Source organism: Pyrgilauda ruficollis, unplaced genomic scaffold (assembly GCF_017590135.1).
Source record: "Pyrgilauda ruficollis isolate IOZ18807 unplaced genomic scaffold, ASM1759013v1 scaffold11, whole genome shotgun sequence".
In the NCBI taxonomy this organism is placed as follows: domain Eukaryota; kingdom Metazoa; phylum Chordata; class Aves; order Passeriformes; family Passeridae; genus Pyrgilauda; species Pyrgilauda ruficollis.
In genome coordinates this window covers 3,541,602-3,557,028 of record NW_024509210.1, presented here as the reverse complement: position 1 = coordinate 3,557,028, position 15,427 = coordinate 3,541,602, and the positions used below count along the sequence as shown (strand labels likewise).

General features: G+C 42.7%; 1 protein-coding gene across 4 annotated transcripts in view; it reads right to left on the bottom strand.

The window, feature by feature from the left end:
- ANK3 (ankyrin 3) overlaps nt 1-15,427 on the bottom strand; it is a 289,144-nt gene that overhangs the window by 105,673 nt on the left and 168,044 nt on the right. For all 4 annotated transcript variants that reach the window (XM_041475697.1, XM_041475680.1, XM_041475687.1 and 1 more), the window contains exons 8-10: nt 12,697-12,795; nt 4,723-4,821; nt 48-245 (exon numbers count right to left, since the gene is read on the bottom strand). In XM_041475697.1, coding sequence (XP_041331631.1) covers nt 48-245; nt 4,723-4,821; nt 12,697-12,795 — 396 coding nt within the window. The remainder of the gene's footprint in view (nt 1-47; nt 246-4,722; nt 4,822-12,696; nt 12,796-15,427) is intronic.

Genomic DNA, 15,427 nt, shown 5'->3' with positions numbered 1-15,427 from the left:
CTTTGCAGGACTGCCTGGCTGTGAACAGTGCCCTGCTGTGTACTCACCAGTGCTTTGGCATTAGGATTAGCTTTCTTGTCCAAGAGAACCTTGGCGACTTTGTAGTGGCCGCAGTGGGCAGCAACATGCAGCGCAGTCAGGTAGTCATTGGTGACGTCGTCCACAGGCACGTTGTGCTGAATCAGGAGCTGAACACAGTTGAGGTGATCCCCTTGTGTTGCCATGTGCAACGGAGACAAACCATTCTGCCAATAGAGAGACCCAGCACGGATGGGTTAGAGGATGCTCAGAGGAGGGAAACTCCTCCGCGTCGTTCCTGGAGTGTTTGTTGTATGAAGAATTTTACAAGCCCAGAGAGAACCCAAAATAAACTTAACATGTTCAGTGTAAGGATGGGGGTTCTTACTCCAGAATTTGGAGCTTGTTTGGTTAGAGTTTGTAGGCAGCCCCACATTGAAAAACCGTCATAACATACCAGTGATGCTCTAAATGTAGCTTCCTTCCGCCAGCATGTCTCAGACAAGCTGCTCAATTTACATGAGTTACATGAACAACACTTTGTGACTTTTAACACCCCAGCCAGGGAATTTGCTGGTTTTTAAAGCTGAGTTAAACTCACCACTCTAAACATGGCCTGTATAAACCAGGCATGACAGCACAGGTCAGAGCACCACTCTGTGGACTCTACAGCCTTCCTTCAACCCTCCACTCATGTTTTCCTGAATTTGGGTTGTAAACGTGCTTACACCACATTACCCAGCTCTGGAGACCACTCTTCCCAGTCCACATTGGTAAAACACCAGAAGCTTCAACTGGGCTAAAAATCTCTGAATAAAACCTACCAGTAGCAGTGGTAAAGCTGTTCCACCAGGAAAACACCTGAGACTCATGCACAAGACACAGTGAATTGTGTCTTGCCATGTTTAAAATAGTGAACAAGCTGCCAAAATACATTATATTTCCAGAATAAAACCATGAGAGAAAATTCTTAAAAATTGCAAGGACTGACACTATTTCATGATGAAAGATTAGAAATATATGCCAGAACGAAAGAGCCTTTGTTAGCAGCGGTACAGAGCTCCTCCTTCCAGCTGCAGGGGCTTTTTTTACTCGATTCTTCTGATGCCAAAATTAGTTTTGAGTGCAGAATCTATTCTTGTAGCAGCACACAATAGTTTATAAGCTGTAAGTGACTGCCAGTACACTGTGTCTGCATGGGGAAACACAAACCTTTGCTCACAGACGCAGTGCCCTCATGTGACCGCAGCCAGCAAAGGCAAAGGAGCGAGGCAAAGCCAGACCTCGGGCTCTCACACAGACCCTTCCCTCGGCCGTGTGATAACAGCCAGAACTCGAAAAAAGGTGGAAATACGCAGTGGAACAATACTTTAAATAGAGATGGAAGCAGGATGGTGAAAGCGAACAGGCACATCCTGTCAGAGCTGGAGAGCAGTTTACTTGCAGAGCTGAGACACAGATACTCTCGGACACAGTCATATCTTTCACGTAAGATTATCTCATGGGCATCTCACTGGTGATTTATGTTGGCTTGGATAAGCCTCTCTCCCATTCCCAAAGGCTACTACAGCAATTATCTGCATGGAAGCTTCATACTAGCAAGGCATTTTAAATGTTTTCACTGTCTTCTAGTGCAGTTAACAGTAGAACAAAAAAGATTAATTTCCCTTGGTCACCAAGTCCTCCTGGTAACAGTTTATAACTGATGATGCTTTAGAGGTGAGAGTAAAAAAATCATGAAACTTTAAACACCATCCTGCTCTATTTTTATAAGAAAGATCCTTTGGGTGAAAAGTGTCATTCTTCACAGTAACAGCCAATAAACCATGTTTATTAATGGAGTAAGAGACTGAAGAGTTGATATGGGACTCCCTCATAGAAGAGACGTGTACCAAAAAGACTGACATGGAGGGAAAAGAAAGGAAGAAACAGAACCAATTTGAAAAATCAGCAAAATACTTGATAAAAATCTGTCATGGACAAGAGAAGTGCAGTAGCTAGCCAGACCTCACGCAGAAAAGTAAACAACAAGACTGAATGCTCAAGAAGATAAAAAAGGCAAACATAAAATTGGAAAATTGTCTTTTGTTATACCCTAAACCAGGCTTAGTTCTGTTGCAGCTGAGGATACTCTATGACCTTACACAAGTCGACATTTCAATGCCACATTTAAAATAAAAACATTACATGTAAGAGTGTTCTCCAGGCCCACACCCTTCTTGTGAGAGACAACCCAACAATAGCCCTAAGAAGTGATCTGGTGCTTTAGGATGGAGACACTTTATAAATACTCTTACATTACTGTTTTTTTAAAGATTGCCAAGACAATATTAAAAGGGAAAGAAGTTCAAGATTAATCAAAGATATTGACCATAAGGTCACACCATACCTTAAAACAACCAAATAAAAAACCTCAGAACAAAACACGACCATAGAGATGAAACAAAGTATCAGCTGTCTGACTAGATAAACATAAAATTACTGAGCTTAGTTTGTAGCTGTATGCCATTAAGTTTAGGGCAAGAAAAAAGAAAAAGAAAAAAGACAAAGAGCCAAAGAAGTCTGGAAAACCAGTAATTAAAAAAAAGATGGACATTTATTGACAGCGATGCAATTTCTTACATCCAAAATCACTGGCATGTTCAGGACTAGAATTCCCTTTTCCTTTTGCCTGTAGAAACCCCCATATAATCCATTAGGTCACCGCCTTCCCTGAAAATAAATCTAAGGTTCTTCCAGTGCAAAAAAGGGTCAGCACTACACTAAACCCTCTCTAGCAGGAAATAGCTATCAAACTGCAGCCTGGTTATTATTCAGGAAGAGTTTTATATAACATGAGAAAACTTTGTGAAGTTCAAATTCTTTCAAAGATGTGTCCTATTTCCAATAATATATGACTTAATTTGAAGAGAATGGAGCCACTTATTTTTGCAGAGGACAGTACTGCGGTTTAGTGCCAAATGAATGAATTCATTTATGCCATTCAGAGGTACAGCTACTTCCTAGCTCACCTTCTGAAAGTGGTGAAATTAACACATCAGAAGGAAATGCAGGAAGCTCTGCACTTTCTTCTGTTCACTTTTTAACATGTAACAGCTCTCCCTCTTCCAGAGGAGGCTCTTATTTTGCAAAAGTTGTTTATATAAGCCTCTGCAGATCAACATCCAGTCTGTCTCCCAGCCTTAGGCAATTTCTAACCCACTATCCCATGTAATCTGCCTGATTTTGTCTAGTGAACTCTGGGCTAGGCTCTGTGAGTCTGCTCAGGAGCAGCAACAAATTTAAAACCTACAGTGCTTGAACAGGAGCTTCAGCTTAGGGGTAACACCTGAAAATACAGCACCCACTCAACAAAGAAATGTGGTTCCTTAGGAGAGGTTTTCATTTCCAATGTGGAAATGGAAGAAATAGGGTGTGTGTTTATGTGGGTGTCCGTTGGTTTGGTTTGTTGTTGTGGGGTTTTTTGTTTGATTGCAGGTTTTGTGGTTTCGCTTTGGTGGTGGTTTGGGGCTTTTTTTTTTTTCTTTTTTTCTTTCTTTAAGTGATAAAAGAGCTTTCCAAGAGGGTGGCAGAGCCTTTCTTCCTGGAGTATGAGCTCCAGGCTCCAAGAGTGGCAGATGTGGCCCAAGGTCCTTGTGGCTCTCCCCTGCTCATGGAGCTTGCCAGCTAGGGCTGTGGGTGCCCATGGAAATTCCATATGCAGAGGATGGGTGAAAACTGTCTGTCAGATTACCCATGACAGCCCTTGCCAGTGACTCACTGAGCAGAGGAAAGCTGGTGCCAACCTCCCCAAACAAATGCTAAATATAATCCAGTAAAGGAGGAAAAATAAGCAGGGAGGAGAAACGCAGAATATAGAATTCTGAGACAGAATAGGACAGGATGACAGAGAGAGAAAAGAAATAACAACGGAACAGAAATGTTGCTGAAACACATTGGTTACAGACTAAGGAAAAAAAAAAAAACAAAACAAACATGTAGTGGAAGGTTATCTTTGGAAAGAACCTCAACAAACTGCACAGCCCAAATGTCACCCCTGAATGGAGAAGCCATGGATTGCAGTGGTGCAAAGCAGGCTGCTGCTCTGAGATTTGAAATCAGCAGTAACAGCACAGCAGAGACCACTGCCAGGAGAGGTCTGGCAAGCACTTCCTTTAATGCCAGCCCTTGGGTCTAAAGCAATCTGTGCACCCTGGCGCAGGTGATTTGAAATTATCAGGAAGAATTTTGCATGATAAACTGTAGAAAGACAGAAAGGAGAGAATCTGATAATCAGGCTAAGTCCTTAGGAAATATGAGCTGTCTCTGCAAAGGGACATTGCTCTATTTTTATCTCTTGTCTCTTCTCTAGCCTTAGGATAAATTGGTACAAGCTGAAGATTTATTGTAATCACCGTGTATTTGTTCCAGGATAGACACAGAGTTCTTCAGCTACTGAAATTCTGAGGGATAGGGTTACCACACCAGCCTTTTTGGTTGGCACAGAAATCTTTTCTTGTATATCTCGATTTAACACATTTTACATATGCAGACGTGCTCTACATACGGCATTCACTTTGGAGAGCTCCCACACAGTTACTTTAAATAACTAAGAAATAGGAAAGTTATTGCCAAACCCTTAAATATATGAGACGTACAGAATTACATTAGGAAAAAGAAAAAAAAGGTACAAGGATTATCCCACCAGGAAAGAGTATCAGTTACCTTGGTTTTGGAAAGAATAGGGGCACCACGATCCAGCAGCATTTCTACAACCTGTTCATGGCCACTTCTTGCTCCACAGTGGAGGGGGGTCAGCCCATCCTGTGGGATACAGAATTATAACTGATTAGTGTCAGACATGCTAAAGCCTTGCACACTTCTGTAGAGGCCTGTGATGTCCCAGGAGGCTCATTAATTCCTGCAAGGCACTGCTTCTCTGCAAATGAACGCTTGAACCTGTTTGTTCAAACCAACAGAGCACATTCTGGCTCTGATTTTAGCCTGGCTCGGATTTTACAGTCACATCACATTGGTGTTCATGCAATGGGCTCCTTCCAGGCCCTCACTGCACATGCAAGAAAAAGATGGGATTGCACTTCAGGTGCTTTTTGCCTGCATGCCTTGGAGAAAACTGGGTCTCTCATTTGTCAGTATGCATCGGAGTCAGTGGATAACCAGTTAGTCTGGGAGGAAAAAAAAACCCTCCTCAGACTTTTTTATTACACTGAATTTGACAAGTGTACAGCAGACGAGAAAAGCATCTTAATCCCAGGTGATGGAAGTATGTTGGACTCACTTCTGTCTCGCTGTGCAGACTGTGCTTATGTGACCCCCAGCTGAATGACTGGCCTAGAGTCAAGGCAGACTGCCCACACCCCTTTTGGAATAGTTTGCTTAGTAATAGTCAACATCCTACTGCTTGTTGCAAATGGTGATGTCAAAGTTTTCAGAAACTTTGGTTTCTCCATTTACAAATCACAAAGGAAGGGGCTTTTCTCTGGTGTCTTCCACTACTCTTAAAACACATATGTTGTATTGTCTAGAATATGTATGTCACACCATTTTTATACAGGGGATTATCTAAAATTCCTTCTCACATACTCTCTTCACACACATGCACTCCCCCTCCATTTCTGTATGATAGCAAGTATTATTAGTTACCCCCTTAATAATACTTTTCATGTGGGATTATAATATTCTTCCTTGGTAATTCCTAAACCACACGCTACTGGAATATCAGCTGCGAAGTGTAGAGGGCAGCCAGGGAGAGGGAGGACATGGTTCAGACAGCTTTACATTCTCCTGCTTCTACATTTTTGCCTGCTCCTGATAAACCTATGAAAGATAACAGGTAGGAATTTTTATGATAAACTTTTCCTGCTACTTTCATTTAAAACTTGTATGGTTCTCATTGTCCATATTCTTGCGTTAAAAGTAAGGCATATATTTTTGACATAGATGAAAAAAATATTTTGGTTCAGACTTAACTCCCTTGACTCAGGGAGTCATTTGTTCTCACAAGATGAATGCAGCTTGGCCCACAATGTTCTTACTGACACCTCTCAAGTCAATTCTATTGCAATTTCTGCTTCTTCCTGCTATTTCAGCCCATAAAGTACTGGGAAGTATCTTGTTAAAATGATACTATACAATTTCAAGATGTATTGCTCAAAACACTTAAGTAAAGACAAAGAGAAAAGATACCAAAACCCACAAATGACATATTTTTCAGCTGAGTTGCAAATGTTTTGCCATAGCTTCATAAGTGTTTACAAAGAATAATGCATATTTCTTATACCAGTAGCTCCGACAGGTGAGGGCATTTCATGTACTGAGAAGACACAAACATTTGATATGAAAATATCACTTACAAAGAAAGGAAAACTTGTATGGGAAGGAAAATCAAACCCAGCAAGGCTAAGTAACTACAGACCTGTAGGCAAAAGCTGAAGATCACCATGTACATTTGACTGTTCACTCCTTTTACTGTCTGTACATCAAAGCCAGCTACTCGAGGAGATCAGGCACCTAAGAGACCATTTTCCAGATTTAACACCTCCCCAAGTAATTTCACCAACAGAGCATGGTTAGCTCACAGAGAATGATGCACGTTTGATCATCTTCCTGTACCAGGCAAGACCCTTCCAATGCTCTGAGAGCTCAGCACCCACCCCTCCGTGGGTATTTCTGGCTGACAAGGTTTCTGTGGCTCAGGAGGAGCAAGCAGTCATGCTTGGCCAGCTGGACCTCATTCTGAGGCACAGAGCTGGACCTCATTCTGAGGCACAGAGCAGTCACTACCAGCAGAGCCATCACATGTGCCACACCAGGGCAATGCTCACAGGTGTTTGTTGGGACAGCTGATCTGCAGCTACTGCTCACGATGTCAGGTCTCCCTCTGCAAAGAGCAAATACACACCAAGACAGAATTTAGCTGCACTACTGATTTTTTTTTTTTTGGTAGTTTCAAAAGACACTATTCTCTGGTTTAGTTAATTGGTACATGACACTCAGAGTAGGTAAAGAAATGTGCAGGGGCAATCTGATATGCAGATCAGAAAGACTTCTTTTTTAAAAAGAGATTCTGAGATTGAAACAGATTGTTATGAGCTCAGCAAGACTTCACTAACTTTGTCAAGAGATTTTCTAGTTGCTTATTTACCGTTCACACAGACTATACTATGTGAAGCATAAAATATATTACATGTATTAGGAAGCAAACTTGCCTTAATATGAGTCTGCAATGGCTCAGAAAAACCATTACAAACGATTATGACAATAATCTGCAGATTAAGGACTCTGTAAGTACGCACTGACATGATAAATCATATCATCTGTATTATCTATCCCTCCAGAGAGCCTGAGAGCAGCTTCAGCAAAGCCAAGAGGACAATAGGAGGAGCTATGATTAGGTACAAGCTTCCCATTAGCATTGCACACCCATCTCTGGGGCTGCTGCCTGCTTTAGATTTTCTTTCAAACACACACACACACAAATGAGACCTAAGCATTGTTTCTGGTCCCTGTTGACACTCAGGTACCTGTGTAGCTCCCTGATCTTGTTACACTGGAGTCAAAACTGTCCTGAGACTGAGCCTTCCTGCTGCTGTGTGTTTCCTCTCCTCCGTGCAAGGCTTTAAGGGACCCCTGAGCAGTGTGGGGTCAGCACAGAGCAGGCTCCTTGTGCTCCCCAGCTACCTCTTCCCTGTCAACGCTCACCCTGGATTCCCCTTGCATCATGGCATCCTCTGGGCTGTCTCCCAAAGCCACAGCAGCCTCAGGACCACAGCTCTCACATCAGTGAGCATCAGCTTCTAACCCGGTCTAAGAGCAATGAAACCAAGCCTAATACCCAGTAAAAACTGCCATGTGATGTAAATATTCAGCAAGAGCTTGTCAGAGTTTGAGCCAACTCCCAGAGCCTGTCCACAGCCTTGGCAGGAGCAGCAGGCACTCCTGTCCCCTGGGCCAGAAGTAGCAGCACACACTCCCAGGGGAACCATTACCGCAGCCTCCAGGGTTTATCTGCTGAGTGACTCTCCACGCACACCCTCAGCCCAGCAGGGCTCTGTCCCACTGCCCCTCCGTGCTCCAGGTCTCCTGAATCCTTCACTCCACTGGCAAACTATTGCAAATTGCCCCTTCTGGGCAACAGGGCAACAAAGAAGGTTTGCTCTCCCTGCACGTGCAAAGCACACACAGAATGCCAGGGCAGTGCTACTGCAGTTATTAGACACGTGGTTTTTCTGGAGCAGCTTATGCATGATCTGATGCATCTTCAAAGAGCATATCCCACATGTTTTCATGCAGATATGAGTGCCGGGACTGTTGTTTAGCTGCAAAATCAGTAGAATGAAAATTATAAACACTTACTGTTAATCCAGGCTAAAACTTGCTTGCTGCCTGCTTCAGACACAAATTCACTTTGGCATATACAGTATTAGACAGCCAAAGCAAATCAAGCTAATTTAATCAACCTCTCTAATTAAATTTTACTTTTTAAAGTCTTTTCTGGAAGACAGAAAAAACATAATTAGGGCAACATTCAGTAAACATGTTACATGAGGCATTAACAGGCCTTTGCCCAGAATCTTGTCTAAAAACCAGAATGATTAAAGCTGCCCTGGCAGCACATAGTTCTTGAGGGGTACCCTTAAGAATTCAGTACCCAGCCCCAAATACCAGTTGCTAGACGTCTCTCACACAAAAAGAAAACAGAGAGAAGATGAACAGCTGGCTAAAATAAACAATGCAACATAGCGTGAACTAAAATGGAAAAAAAAAAAAAGGCATGTCTGAGTCTCAAAATAGTTTTAACATAAGTTTTGGGATGTGTCTCACATGTTCTCTCAGGTCCCAACTACAGTGTGCAGGTGTGTAAGAGTGTAATGCTGCTCATCAAATCCCAGCCCTAACGAATCCAGAGAAAGTGGGAGCTCCTGGATTACTTTTACAGTAATTGAAACAGGATAAGGATTTAGCCCTTCATGTTAACCTTTTGTGCAGTACTTCAGCACTGCAGTTTCCTGGACCATCTGTCAGCAGCAAACACAAATGTTCATGTAAATAACTAAGGAAAAGAAATCACTACCTCAACTTACTTATTACTCAGGAAAGGCTTTTTCTTAATTTATCTATAAAATGATTTTTTTGTGGACAATAAAAAAAAACATTATGTGGAGAGTATTCCAGTATCCCATACAGAAAATGGATTGCAGGAACAGACCACAAAATGCCAGCTGAATAGAGAAATCTGTCCCATCTAAGAGTCAGAGCAGCAAATCCTGGCTCTGTTAGTGTTTGGTCAACAGCACAAAACAGTATGTTCTGCATTCTCATTTAAAGGTGAGATACAGACATGAAACAGGAGGAAAAAAGGTCTAAAAGTTTCTCTCTCTGAGCAGCAGAAACCAGAAATTTCAAGATTTTTTTTTATCCTTTCATAAGGGTACACAGAACCTTTGCCATTTACTTTTAAGGAGGTATTTTGTCTTCAATAATCAATCTTTGAATTAAATAATATCATAATGCCCAAGACAAAAAAAAAAAATCTGCTTATCTCTTACATACAGAAATTCTGTTAATCTCTTAGAAAAAATGGAAAAAAGAGAGGTCTCACATTTATAAATATGGCACTAGGAGACTTGCTTATTTCCACATGCAAATCCCACCTGTTATCAAGCTGTGTGTGCATTCAGCACCTGCCCCTCACAGAACACACAAGGCTGGGCTCTGCCTGGGCATCCAGCTGATAAGCAGGGCTTGACACATGCATCAGAAAAGACAGCCTCAGTGCTCTTTGCCTTTCAATGCATTCAGCAGTGGTGATGCTGTTGTAAAGGATATGACCAGAGCCTTTGTCATCCTGTATTTTTGTAGGGCCATTCTATATCTGGGACATTGAAAAGAAAAATAGTGATAAAAGAAAAAAGCAGTATCTGCAAAGTTGACATATCTTAATTGTTCAGCCTTGGAAGACAACACGGGGTCAGGTTGGAACAACAGGAGAGATTCAGCAGGAACATGTGTTGTGCCCGCTCAGAGCAATTAATCTTTGCTATTGAGTATGAGAACCAGGCAGGCGCTGCTGAAACAATGCCCTTTCCACCCAGCACCGTGCTCCTCTCAGCCTTCCCTTGCTTTTGGTCCTGGTTTTGGAGCCCTGCTGGTGCTGCTCCCTCTGCGGGTCCTGCAGGGTGCGGGGCTCCGGGAGCGCAGCCCGGCTCAGCCCGGCATGGCATGGCCCGGAGCAGCCTCACCCAGCCCCTGTCGGAACCCAGGACATCCCTCTGGATATCCTGGATGGCTCAATGCCCTGGCAGGGGCTCAGAGACCCTGGCAGGAAGACAAAGACACCTGGGAATTACCAACTTTATATGAAGAATTACAAGTCACAAAAGCTTAAGTAGCACAACAGACGTTGTCACAGGGTGAAAGGTGAAATTTTGAAGAATTTTACTATGGGGGTCTAGGAGGCAAAATGGAGGGATTTGGGCATTGTCCTGTCCTTCGTGTTAGCCTCCATCTTCTTGGTGATGCTATCACTTTGGGATTGGTTTAGAGCAGCAAGTCACTGTCTAACATAGATGACAGGTATTGGAACATAACTGTAAATATCGAATACGTAGTTTATAGTATAAAAGACAACATCAGCCCAGGGGCGGGTGGAGTGTGCCTCAGACTGACCTGCAGAACAGACCTCAGCAGGCCAGACAGAAAATGTGTTAGATAAAAAATAATAAACAACCTTGAGAACGACAGCCAAAGACTCCTGATCTCTTCTTCGACAGCTGGGTTGGGGAAAAGAGACTTTTAACACACCTTGGGATCAACACAACCAGAGAGAAAAATCCCAAGAAGCCCCGACTGCCAGGAAACCTGCCTCTGCTAATTCCAGAGTGGCACACGTACAGCACAAGCAGGAGGAGCTGTGCACATCCCTCCTGACCTCTGGAGAGGATGGGAGCCTGGGGAAGCAGGCAGTCTCTGGGGGGAGCCAGAAAAAACAAACCAGCTTCGTGAGCCACACTCATCACTGCCTTTTGCCTCAGTGGGAAGCTGTGCCAGACTCAGGAGCTGTTAATGCTTCTGCCCTCTTCCTAGATCCTGTTTCCGTCCCAGCCTGTATTTTTAGTTACATAAATTATCCCAGCGTCTGACCCCGAGCTTGTGACAGAGGAAATGAAGCAGAGCACGAATTTTCCTAACTCAAAGAACTAACTTGACTCCAACTATTTAAAGTACTGGTCCCTAATGATTTGGACTGCAGTGGGCCATACAAATACTTGCAGAGGGAAGCAACTAATCCCCCACCAAGTCCCTTTCCCCCTGCTCTGACCAAATGCACATCTGTTACACCACCAAACAGAGTCCCTGCCCACCACAAGGCAGAAGCACACCCCTCAGCCTGCTACCCCGTGTGGCACAGAGGAGGCTGGAATTTCAGTCCAGGAGCTGTACCCACTGTCCACATTACCCATGAGAAGTCATCTCTTCCATGTTGCCCAACTAGAAAAAAGCTTAAACATTTTAGAAATAAACCATCAGCTACTAAAGGTAAAATGGAAGCAATAAGGAAGAACATGTGGAGAGAAGGAAGAGATGACAAAATAAATTGACCCAGTTTCTGAATTCAACAGAGAACAAAACCACAAATGTGCCTAACAAAACTGCAGGAAATCTCAGAGACTACAGTAACCAAACAAAAACCTGTGAATACAGGAGCAACTGCAGAAAAACTATTCTTAGGTTATTAATTTCTTTTGCTTAGAATGATTTTGAATGGTAGAACTTACACAGACAAATTCAAAATGGAAAAAGTAGAGGTGATAAATTGTATTATATGTACAATTACATATGTAATTGACATAATAGTATGTCAAGAAAATTATAATTGTCATAATAGTATGTCAAGAGAATTATAATTGTCAGAAAGTTACTGGGACAGCTCTTGAGAGTTACCTCTCACACACAGGAGTGTGTTGCAAAGACTGCCCTGACAGCCCACAGCACCACTAGTTCCAGATTTACTTCCAAACATTTGAACTTTTTCCTTCTCTCGCTGTCTTTTTTTTTTTTTTTTTTTTTTTTTTCTGCTGTGTAAGTAAATAAAATATCCCTGGCTTGGCTGGGTTTTAACTACAGCAGTCAGACATAACCATATGCACTGAGTTTCTAAGTCAGTGAGGGCACTGAGTTAGGTGTCAGCCTGATGGAAACCATCCCTGTGCCCAACACATGTGCTGACAAATCCCACCCAGAGCCTGAGCTGCAGGAGATTCACCAGCCACACCACTCTGTGACACTGCCTGTGGACAGTGAAACGCAAACACACACTGCAGCTCAAAGTTACCCTGCTACCATTACAATTCTGAGATATCTGACTTGAATTCTCATCTTTAGCATCCTTCTGTAAATTCACCTCTACTCCCAAGTAGATAAAAGCAGCTTCTAATGAAACACTGGAAAGGGAACATGGAAAATGGTTGGCTCTGAGTTTTGTCATCCTTGGTGCTTCACACACTGCTGTAAGAGATGCAAAATGTTAGTATCCTACTGCAATAATTTCATTAAAAATAAATGCAGTGCAGCTGTAGTAGCCTGCCGGGAAGATGAATGATTTAAGCTCTACAGCAACACACAGGTCAGAGGCAATCATTCCACACAGTCACTTGCAGCACTCACACTTGAGCTTACCCTTGTTTTGGCATCAATTTTAGCTCCTCGATCAAGTAGGAGTTTGACCATATTTGCGTTTCCTCTTTTTGATGCAACGTGCAACGGTGTGATATCATTCTGTGGAAGAAAACAACATGAAAATAAATATGCATGCGTCTGTCATTTGCTCACAGAGTGGATCATATCCAATTTGCTAAATCACAACACAGTTTGTTTCCCTGGGAGCATGAAAGCAAAGGGAAGCCGTGTTCAACCTCACATGTGAATTACTGGCCTGATATCTCAACATACACACTGTGAAGACAAAAGTCAAATTGCTGTTAGGGTTATAAGATGATGTGATTGTGCCTCAGCTCACAACTTCTGCTTAATAGTTGAACTTATGCAATTTTACTGAATCTTAGCAATTTAATCCAGCTGTAGTTGTTTAGGAGCCTGTAGCAATAAGGATTTATACCTCAACTTCAGCAGCCTTGTAGGAGCTATAGAAAAATAAACAAAACCATTATATCTGCAGATCTCATACAAAAATTATGAGAGGCCAGCATTACTTATTTCTGAACATCATCAGCAAACTCTGAAAGCCTGGCAAGCACCTTCATTTTAGTTCCACCATTAATTTTGCCTACTCAATTTGCTCCTCTAATGGGTGCAACACCGTGCTGGAAGTGGGGCTGCAGAGGAGTGTGTGTGCTTCCCTGAGTGGTGCCTGGCAGGCTGGCACAGGCAGGGATGCTGCACATCCAGGACAGTTACATAACCCACGCGGAGCACACACAGGCAGCACTTCCTAACAAGATGCAGCCAGGACGTCTCTTCATGCTCTGCTGAATCCTTTATCTCCTGGCGTATGAAGGCCACGTCCTGTATGTATTTGATCATATGGAGCCAAGGGAAAATAAAAGGATCTAAACAGAGCACACAGCTGGTGTATGCAGACACACAGAATTGTAAAGGGTGTGTTCCTGAGTGCTGGGGGCAGCACAAACAGCTGGCTGTGTAAAGCAGCAGCCCTGGGACCCAGCAGAAAGCAGCACACACAGTGTCCTGTGGCTGGCTGAACCAGAAAGGCACCCTGAGCAGCAGGGAGGGGTAAGGCTGGCTGACCTGGTTAACCGAGCCCCCAGCAGCACTGCCTCAGTTCCACAGGTGAGTGCAGTGATGGAGAACCAGCGCCAAGAAAAGATCCCCTCTCAGGTGTGACAAGCTGACTCACAGCTACTAGAAAGTACTAATTAACATTATCACAGATGTAAAATACATGTTAGCAAGGTTAAATGACAGAGATCCTTTCTGCAATATTCATGATCATTAGAGGATCAAAGTGATGACTGTGCTAGGTAGCTTCTCATTCCTTTAAAAAGCAAAGTAAAACAAGGAGATGCTTAACACACTAATCAGAAAGTGCAGTATGTCTAGTCCTTTCAGGGAGGTAAAATTATGCGATCACTTAAATTTTCTGTGAGATGGTTTTGAAAAGAAGAGTTAATTCTATTTGACTGGGAGCTGACACTGGATATAATACGGCATCACTACATTATTGTACCAGTCACAAAGAGAACAGAAAAAAAAAAGGAGAAAAACAATTATGTGGAGATACTTTCTTCTTTTTTTCTCTTCCCAGAAAGAAAGATGTTACTGAGGTCAGAGGGAGAGAGATGAATTCTACTTTCCCAAGAAAAAAATGGTAAAGGAAATAACTTTTGTGTCTTCAAGTAAAGAGTACTGCAGGTAATTTAGATTAAAGAAACACCTTTTTCTACTTGCTGATGTTAAGGGGTAAAGAGGTTAACTCAGCCTAACAGACCCTAGTGCCCTGTTCATACATCAAAATAATTTAGTACTAATAATTTACTGCCTCATACACAGACAGGACGAAAAGCTTTTTCCAAGCATCAAGAAAGAAATGGAGGAGGAAGGGACAGCATTACAAAAGGCAAGACAAACACCTGTTAGAAGTCTGGTACTCATTCATCTCAACACTAAGCTGAATCTAGTGCAGCACAAGGGAGGGCATAACCACATAAGAACATGCACTTTGGATCTAAGTATTTGCCAGTCAAAGCTCCTGCTGCCATGAATGAAGGAGAGTTGGTTCTGGAATAGAGGGATGAGTGCTGGCAAATACACAGCTCAAAAATAAAGAGATGACTTCCCCTTAGCAATTAAGGGTTAGGTGACACTGTTTGCTTGCAACAGGGAAAAAATGAAAAATATCCACTTTCATGTTCCAAACCAAGTCCTGTTCAAATGACATTCAGATTTCTGGACTGTTACCAAAACTATTAGGACGGCATATTTCTCTCCCAGCTTCTGACAGGGGCGATCACGCCGGCTGGAAATGTGAGGAAATTCTCCAGCACTGAATAAGGGCTGAGCTTGGGAGCCAGCAATCCATCTTTGCTCTGTGTGATCACCTGTCTTTACAAAAAAACATATAAATTTAATGTCTTTAGCATCTTAAAACCTGGAGTTACTTTTGGTTGAAAATGGGCAGCAAGTTCACATTACAAAGAGATGGATGGAGAAAGGATGCAATTCCACCAAAAAATTTTATGGAAAACCAACTACACACAGCTTCCCTGAAATAATTAACGGAGCAGGAGGAATCAAGCAAATTAAACTCTGTATGTCCAGTGCAGTATCTGTCCTTATGGATGACCAAAGAGCTTCTCTTTCCTTGGAAAAGGCACTAATTCCCTTGGAAGGAGTTTGCAGTTTTTGTTGTACTTTACTAACCTCATCACAC